The 9,419-nt window shown below is 42.7% G+C and overlaps 1 protein-coding gene across 1 annotated transcript; it reads left to right on the forward strand.

Moving 5' to 3' along the window:
* The first annotated feature begins 2,351 nt into the window (after positions 1–2,351).
* LOC149282330 (cyclic nucleotide-gated channel alpha-2-like) lies at positions 2,352–7,706 on the forward strand. The gene is made up of 5 exons (XM_089498381.1): positions 2,352–2,356; positions 3,963–4,070; positions 4,251–4,357; positions 4,631–5,394; positions 7,077–7,706. Exons 1-5 carry the CDS (start codon positions 2,352–2,354, stop codon positions 7,704–7,706), a joined length of 1,614 nt encoding a protein of 537 aa, XP_089354507.1.
* The last annotated feature ends 1,713 nt before the right edge of the window (positions 7,707–9,419 follow it).

The following is a 9,419-nucleotide window of genomic DNA, read 5'->3' on the forward strand; positions in this document are numbered from 1 at the left end:
GGCCGGAGAGAACCGTCTTTTTTCTCGACAAAGAATATGCTGGCTCCGGCTGGAGAGGTTGAGGAACGAATAAAGCCCTTCTTTAAATTGTCATCCAGACATTCCTTCAAATGTTTTAATTCTGATTCGGATAGGGGAAAGATTCTTCCGAAAGGTATGGGAGGTAGCAAATCAATGGGGCAGTCATAAACTCGATGAGGAGGTAGTTGTTCCGCAGCCTTCTTGCAGAAAACATCCTGGAAATCACTATATTGGGTTGGCAAGCTTGTTGTGATCTGGGGAACGTCTATACTGGGAACAGGTGCTAAGAGAGCCAGGGGAGCGGAGTAGCAGGTGGTTTGGCAATGATTAGAGGCCAGGGTGATGGTCCCTGTAGCCCAGTCTATAGCAGGATTATGAGTGCGTAGCCATGTAATACCGAGAATTAGCGGGAACAAAGGGGAGCTGACGAGGTCAAAAGTCACTGTTTCATGATGGACTGGTCCGATGTTCATTAGTACAGGAACGGTCTCAGAGGTGACAGGACCTGAAGAGAGGAGGCTTCCATCCACGGCCTGAACGAATAGGGGTTTGGTCTTGGAACGGATGGGTATGGATAGGATTTTGGCCAGGTGAAGATCCATAAAACAACCGCTGGCGCCGGAATCGATGATAGCGGACAAACGTACAGGCTTATGATTCCACTGTAGAGAGAGAAGGATGGTCAGGAGACTTTTCTTGTTGCCTTTGGTGTCTTGACTAGATTCAAAAGAGATATCCATCTTACCTCTGCGCTTGATGGGACGAGTAGGGCAGGAACGAATGTAGTGTCCTGGCTTACCACAGTAAAGGCATAAATTCTGAGCACGGCGACGGGCCACTTCTTGAGGACTAAGAGATCCAGGGGTGAGCCCTATCTGCATCGGCTCTTCCCCGGAAGGAACCCCAAGAGTAGCAGCAGCGGGTACCGGAATGAAGTAAAAAGACGAGTTTCTCTCAAGACGCCTTTCCCGTAAACGCCGGTCAATCTGCAGGGACAGCTGGATAAGGCCTTCAAGAGAACTGGGTACTCCTATTCGGGCGAGTTCATCTTTAAGTACCTCGGATAGGCCTAATCGAAATTGGTCCAGGAGTGCTGGCTCATTCCAGCTGGTCTCAATGGAAAGGCGTCTGAACTCGGTTATATACTCTTCCACCGGGCGACGTCCTTGATGTAGAGCTCGTAACTTGGCCTGGGAGGTGGTATCCATTTCACTACTCACTGGAGAACCACAAGCCTGGGCTCATCACCTCATACAGACCAAGAGCCCGATTCTTGATTCCTGGGATTGTTTCCTGCGTGCCATGGACAATCTCTACGAGGATGTGCACTTACTTCCTCTGTTCTGATCTTGCCCCTCCCCCATCTCCACCCCCCTTGTTCTGATCTGATGCCCCTCTCCTTTCTATGCTATCTACATTTTCAAGATCTCTGTGTCCATCCCCCCCTACTGCTAGTTTAAAAACCCCTCCAGCCTTCTAGCCATCCTCTCCCCTAGCAAAGCAGACCCTCTTCCGTTTAGGTGCAATCCATCACCGCTATAAAGATTGTACCCAAGCGCAAAATCAGCCCAGTGCTCTAGAAAGCCAAAACCCTCCTTCCTACACCATGACTTTAGCCACGCATTTACCTCCCTGATCTCCCGCTGCCTTTCTAATGTTGCACGTGGCACAGGTAATATTTCTGAAAATACTACCTTGGAGGTCCTTTTCTTCAGTTTATCTCCTAATTCCCTGAAATCATTCTTTAGGACCTTCCATTTTCCACTGACTTTGTCATTGGTACCGATATAGACCATGACAGCCGGGTCTTCTCCAGCCCCTCCCAATAATCTATCCACTCTGTCAGCAACATGCCGGACCCGAGCACCCGGGAGATAGCAAACTGTCCGGTTGAGCCTATCAGAGCGGCAGATTATCTACTCTCTTAATAATAGAGTCCCCTACCACCACAACCTGTTTAGCCTTTCTTACGCTCTCAACCCCACTCATACTAGACGGGCTGTTCCCTCGGCTGTAAGAAGGAACAGCTTCCTCCACTATAGCTACTCCTGAGCTGATGCACCCAACATCTTCACTCAAGTGGGCAAATCTGTTAGGCTGCACTACCACCACGTGTAATTGTTACCCAACTACATGCCTGTTCCCCAGCTGACTTATCTCCTCCCTCTTCACTACCTGCCCCCACTAGCAGACTCCTTTCAAGATTGTCTATCTTTCTCAAGGTTGCAATTTGCTTCTCCAGATCTCTAATATGAGCTTCCAGAGAAGCCACTTGCTCACACCTGCCACAGAGGTATGGACCCTGGACGGATTCATCCAGGCATGCATACATGAGGCAAGATGTGCATTGAGTCAGATCATCAAGCTTGCTAACTCCCATAACCATACTCACAATCAAGTATAAGAAAAAAGAAATAAATGAGAACTCTACAAAACAGTTAAACAAGAACACCCGTCAAAAATAAACAGTTAAAAGTACAGAACTATAGTTCAACAAAAACAGTCCAATAAATATATAACAGTATAAAAACAGTACTTTGTGTAAGCCCTTTTTCTCTTTTCAACTCCTGTTTCTTTTTAACTCCTACTTAAAATAGCCTACTTGAAAAAGAGGCTCAAGTGAGCAAGCTCTGTGAGTTAGTTGGGGCTTTATATAGATAAACCCACACAGGTAAAACTAGGTAACCACTCCCCTCAATTTTCTGAGCTGCAGCTCACACAGAAGAAAAAAAAAACACACCAAAAATAGAGTAATTAAATGCAACCAAATAAAGCTTTTTCCACCACTTGTACTCCTCCACGGGAACTCCTGTTTCTTTTTAACTCCTACTTAAAATAGCCTACTTGAAAAAGAGACTATCTCAATGCAGAAGCAACTCAAGTGATTTTATAGCCCTTGGTATATGTAAATGGCAAACAACAGCCCGAATATGTGTTCCACAACATTTCCCGAGTACAGGGATACCACCCATGCATGGGTTTTTCAGGCTGTTTGGGGGCTTAAAGGCTATATTTGGGAAGTGCGCTTTTTTCATTTTGACATCTGGCCAGTCTGTGCCTATGTACTACTAGGGACATCTTTGAACCCAGCCAATTTACCCCATCAAACCATTCATTTTTTATACTCCTTGAGTATTTGAAATGCTAGTATTTTAACTCTTTCCTTGTCAGGATTTTTAGGGAAGATACAGTGATAATTTTAGTACTTGCACCTAAAAATAAACTTTATTTTTTATATTTTGGGACTTTTTTTGTACATCTTGTTGGAACTGGATGGTTCCTTGATGGTGACATCACTGCATAATTAATTTTAAATGTTATCAAATTTTTATTTATTTATTTTTTAGCCCTTGTGAAATTCATTCAGATCCTTATACTTGCCCATTTTTCCTGCTTCTAACTTTGAGAATGAATAATGTTCACTTGCTGTCTAATATATCTGACCCACTGTCAGATTCCCTGATAACAATATTATCAGCGTTATTCACTCCATAATGTTATGCCTGATTGGTGTATATGTCAATATACACTGCGGGTTATTTGAACAGAGGAAATAAGTATAATGATGCCAATGATAAAACAATATGTTCAAATTCAAGTTATTGTAAACATGCAAACAGAATTGTATTAAGATGATAAATATTACATAATTTATACAAAATCGCACACATAAAGTGTAGGTTAGCATGATATACATGGTTATTTACATGAAATAAAGATAAATAATGAAATAAATAAGAAACAAAATAAATAAATAAATAAATACATGAGGGAAAATATATTACAATAGAGAAATGTGGAAATAATGGATCTTGACCAGTTAGAAGGCTGTATGGGAGAAGGGCATGCCTTATTTAAAAACTATATAAACAATAAATCACATTTATTAATCAGAAAAAAGTTATCCAGGTCCACTGACCTGTCATTTATCTGATCAACAGGAAGATCTGTGAGCTGTTTGTAGTCGATCCTTCAGGAAAATTGTATTATCGTTGGCTTCTGGTTATAACATTGCCGGTGCTCTATAACTGGTTCTTACTGGTAGTCAGGTAATTTTGTACATTATCTATTCTGCATATACCTAGAGATGTATTGAGTTATATTCTCTTCTATCATCTTAGTATTTTTTTCTTTGTTTTGTGTGCAGTTATTTATTTTTTTCTTTGTGTCACATATGTGCGTAAGTTTTTCAATGAGCACTTGTTAACTTGCTGTTTTGTTTCATCTAGAGCATGTTTTAATGATCTGCAGGCAAGTTACACTACAGTGTGGCTCATACTGGATTACATTTGTGACATCATATACATTGCGGACATCATAATTCGGCTTCGTACAGGTGAACTAATTGCTCTGGTAACAGGATACCACCTTAGTTGCTACTGATTAAATGCCTGGATATGGACAACTTAATACCTCTTTTTATTCTACTCCATTGTAGCTGATCTACGTTCATAATATACCTTTTCAGATATTAGTATTAAATATAGATTTCAAAACTGTCAGGACATTGGAGAAGCTTTATCCTAAAGTCAGAATTCCATCTCCCAGATTAAAGTTATTCATCCGATCTATGCTTATACATTTTTACTTTTTTCTTCTTTCACTTTAGGCTTTCTAGAGCAGGGTTTACTTGTTAGAGACCCAAGATTGCTCAGTGACCGCTATATTCAGACTTTGCAATTCAAGCTGGATGTTCTTTCCATACTTCCTACTGACCTTGGCTATCTGGCATTTGGCATCCATCATCCAGAGCTTCGTTTCAACCGACTTCTTCATTTTCCACGCATGTTTGAGTGCTTTGATCAGACAGAGACACGGACAAGTTACCCTAATATCTTCCGCATCTTCAACCTAGTACTCTACGTTCTGCTCATTATTCACTGGAATGCTTGCATCTACTATGCAATTTCTAAAGCTATAGGCTTTGGAGAGGATTCCTGGGTATACCCCAATGTTACTGATCCTATCTATGGCTACCTCACCCGAGAGTATGTTTATTGCCTGTACTGGTCTACATTAACCCTTACTACCATTGGAGAAACCCCACCACCTGTTACAGATACAGAGTACCTTTTTGTCATCTTTGATTTTTTAGTAGGTGTCCTGATCTTTGCTACCATTGTGGGGAATGTTGGTTCCATGATCTCCAACATGAATGCCACAAGGGCAGAGTTCCAAGCCAAAATAGATGCCATCAAACATTATATGCAATTTCGGAGGGTAAGCAAAGAGTTGGAAGCTAAGGTCATACGCTGGTTTGACTACTTGTGGACCAATAAGAAAACGGTGGATGAAAAGGAGGTGTTAAAGAACCTTCCAGACAAATTAAGAGCTGAAATTGCAATAAATGTCCACCTGGAAACTCTCAAAAAGGTTTGTTACACATATTCATATATGTGGCTGTTTTAACATTTTTTTCACACACATTCTACTTTAGGTATAAATTGAAAGCTTCTGGTATACGTCACTGTCAAACAACACTCTAATATGTTTTCAGCAACATCTTAGTACAGTGATACCATTCGTGCATAGGTTAGCCTAGTTGTTTGTAGGTCACATTTGGGAGGTGCACATTTTTCAATGCTGAAAAATGGTGATCCTGTGCCCATATCCTGTTTGGGACATGTTTGAACCAGGCAAATTCAATTTACCCCATCAAACCATATTTTATTGAAAAGTAGATATCACAGGACATTTGGTATTTTAACCATTTCCATGCATGTATTTTACCACCAGCTTTGCGGTAGTATTTTTGGGTGTTTTTTTCTCACACATTTTACTTTAAGTATGAGTTTACAGCTTCTGGTATATGTCACTGTCAAATAGCATCCCTATATGTGTTCAGAAACAGATCCTGAGTATAGTAATACCACTCATTCATAGGTTTGCCTGGTTGTTTGGGGGCTAAAATGTCACATTTGGGAGGTGCACAATTTTTATTTCCTTAATATTCACTGATCACATAGTGATTATTGAGCTGGGCACCATTTACCTGCATGGTTTGATGTAGTACCTGTAGTCAAAGTTCTCAGGAGGGTCCGGAGAGAGGCCATCTTGTTAAAGGCAGCATTTCACAGGTGGCAGTTTGAAACGCTCCTAGGAGCAATAAAAATGGGCCCCCTGACTTTTTTTGTGTGTTGATGAATGCCTCTATATAGAGGCACTTCAGCAACACTGTCTGAGCTGTGTATTGTTTTTAAAGGCATATAACCTTTCAATATGGTGAATACAACCGCTCCTAGGAGTGATTGTACATTTTTTTTGGTGTTCCTGGATGCCTCATTGTCAAGGCATCGCAGCAACACCAGGTGAGCAAAGAAAGCAATTGTTCATTGATTTCTGCCAGGCACATCAATTGTCGTCAAGAGGTTAATATACACCCAATAGAATATTGAAGTGAGGAGGTGCTCTAGGCCTAACCCAAGGCAGCTGCCCCACCCTGCAGCCAGTATCCTCATTGCAGAGAACCATGAAATGACATCATCTGTCAGCATTCTGCCTTTATAGCAAGCAGTAACTTTTAATGCAACTTATGGGGGCTGTGGATGCCCAGCACAGTGTTCCGTATCATTCCCATCAGCAATCTCCCTTGTAAGCAGGCCATTGGGCAACAGTAAACTGGAGGGCATGACCACCTAAGAGGACCTTCTGTCCTAGTTGGTGGTAACCTGATGCAACAGACTTTTAAAGGCAAATGTGTATGAAAGAAATCCCCAGCTGGCTGCATGTGGAGTAAAATATATGCATGGAGTAAAATACTATTGCCACTTTTATCTTTCAAAAAAGGATTTATTATCCCCTTAATGACAAAGCCCGTACATGTACGGGCTCAAAATGCATTGTTTTCAATGGGTTTAGGGGCCGCCCTTTGTCATTAAGGGGTTAAATAGCAGATTTTCTCATAAATCAATAGTCCACATACTATTACGACTCTTTATTTTAACATAAGCAGTCTTTATGTAATATGTATGTATATTATGTAATATGTATGTATATTATAGAATATAACTTTAGTTCTTTATTTCCTTAACTTCAACTTGTTTGTTGCTTTTTAGGTCCGTATTTTCCAGAACTGTGAGGCGGGTCTCTTAGTGGAATTAGTTCTGAAGCTAAGACCACAAGTCTTTAGCCCTGGAGATTACATTTGTCGAAAAGGTGACATAGGTAGGGAAATGTACATCATTAAAGAAGGAAGACTAGCTGTTGTAGGAGAGGATGGAGTAACTCAATATGCAATATTGACATCAGGGAGTTGCTTTGGTGAGATTAGTATCCTTAATATTGAAGGGAGTAAGATGGGCAACCGAAGAACAGCCAACATTCGTAGCATTGGATACTCTGACCTCTTCTGTTTGTCTAAGGGTGATTTGATGGAGGCTTTGGTGGAGTACCCTGATGCTAAGAATATTCTTGAAGAAAGAGGAAGGGAAATATTAATAAAAGAGGGCCTTCTTGATGAAAGCAAAGAAAATAATTCAATGAAAGGCAAGACTACAGAAGAGAAACTGGAAGTCTTTGAGTCCAACCTGGACTTGCTACACACTCGTTTTGCTCGTTTACTCCGTGAGTATAGCATTGCCCAACAGAGCCTTAAACAAAGAGTTACCCTGATGGAAGGGAGATTAAGGGAGCTCCATGGAGGTGGATTCTTATCTGATGATGTGGATAGTGTAGAGGACATATGACCCAATGGCAGAGGGAAAAAACAATGTCTTCATAGAATATAGCGATTATTATTTTAAGGAAGCCACTTATTTTAAATATTAATTCCTCTGGAATATTTCAACTCTGTGTACACAAACACACAATGTGAGTGAACACAAATGATCATTTAATTTATTAAAGGTAAAAAGTTAATCATAACCTATATCACTCACGGAAACATTTTTTTGTCCCCCTAAACTTAATAACTGGTTGTACCACCCGTAGTGGCAACAACTGCAATCAAATGTTAAAGATTTACTTCGCTGTGGATGAGTTTTGGCCCACTCTTCTTGGCAGAATTGTTTTGATTCAGCCACATTGGAGGGGTTTCGAGCATGAACTGAAGGTCATGTCACAGCATCTCAATCATATTCAAGTCAGGGCTTTGACCAAGCCAATCCAAAGCTTTAATTTTATTTCTTTTGAGTCATTCGCAGGTGGACTTGTTTGTGTGCTTCGGAACATTGTCCTGCTCAGAGCCGGCCTTGTGTTCTGGCGCCCTGAGCGGACTACTCCACTGGCGCCCCACCATCCCCTTCTCTCTGCCCCTTCTCACTGCCCCCCCCTGCCCCTTCTCACTGCCCCCCCCCTCTGCCCCTTCTCACTGCTTCCCCCCTGCCCCTTCTCACTGCCCGTCCTCTGCCCCTTCTCAGTGCCCCCTCCTCTGCCCCTTCTCCCTATCCTTACTTACCTTGTTGGCGGAGTCCTGTGGTGGGAGCGGGAGGCGTCCGTCTTCCCGATCTGCCGCAGTGCGCGCTTCACAGCTGAGCGCCCGAAAAAATTCCGGCGCTCAGCATGAAACGCCGGCACCGCGACGGAGTCACGGAGAGTGAGGGGCGCCGGGCGGTTGCTGCAAAACTTCACGAGCGACCACTCGGCGCCCCTACCCGGGACTTAAATTGAAACATCGTTTTTTTTGTTTGTTTTAACTTTATTTAACATCCTACATGTTAAATAAAGTTAACAAAAACTTTATTTAATGTGGAGGATGTTAAATAAAGTTACAAAAAAAAACAGTTTTAATTTAAGTCCCGGACAGCGCCCCTGTTTCTATGGCGCCCTGTGCGGCCGCACAGGTCACACACCCCTAAGGCCGGCCCTGCTGCATTACCCAATTGCACATTAGCAAATTGATGGCCGGACATTCTCCTTACATTAGAATTCATGGTTCCTTCAATTAAGTTCTTGTACGAAAAATGTAGAAATAAAAAATTGAAAAGACACCAGTGACATTTTCATGGAATAATAAGTGTTTCCTTGAGGCCTAGAAACAGAGCCGGCCTTAAGTGTTCTGGCGCCCTGTGCGAACTACTCCTCTGGTGCCCCCCCATCCCAAAAAAAAGAAAGGAAAAAAATCTCCCCCCTCTGCCCCTTCTCACTACCTCCCCCCTCTGCCCCTTCTCACTGCCTCCCCCCTCTGCCCCTTCTCACTGCCTCCCCCCCTGCCCCTTATCACTGCCTCCCTCCCTGCCCCTTATCACTGCCCTCCCTGCCCCTTATCACTATCTACCCCCTATCCTTACTTACCTTGTTGCCGGAGTCCTGCGGTGGGAACGGGAGGCGTCCATCTTCCCACTCAATCCGGCGCTCAGCACGAAATGCCGGCACCGCGACGGAGTCACGGAGAGTGAGGGGCGCCGAGCGGTTGCTGAAAATTTCACGAGCAACCTGCCCGGGACTTAAATGGGGTTTTT

The sequence above is a fragment of the Sceloporus occidentalis genome, unplaced genomic scaffold (genome assembly GCF_023333645.1).
Source record: "Sceloporus occidentalis isolate IW3139 unplaced genomic scaffold, rSceOcc1.0.p SCAF_119, whole genome shotgun sequence".
NCBI lineage: Eukaryota > Metazoa > Chordata > Lepidosauria > Squamata > Phrynosomatidae > Sceloporus > Sceloporus occidentalis.

Bases quoted from the DNA above. Each gene is read 5' to 3' on its own strand.
- LOC149282330 (XM_089498381.1), top strand. The intron at 4,071-4,250 runs GTAATTTTGTAC...TGTTTCATCTAG, and splicing joins TGGTTCTTACTGGTAGTCAG to AGCATGTTTTAATGATCTGC. The intron at 5,395-7,076 runs GTTTGTTACACA...GTTGCTTTTTAG, and splicing joins ACCTGGAAACTCTCAAAAAG to GTCCGTATTTTCCAGAACTG.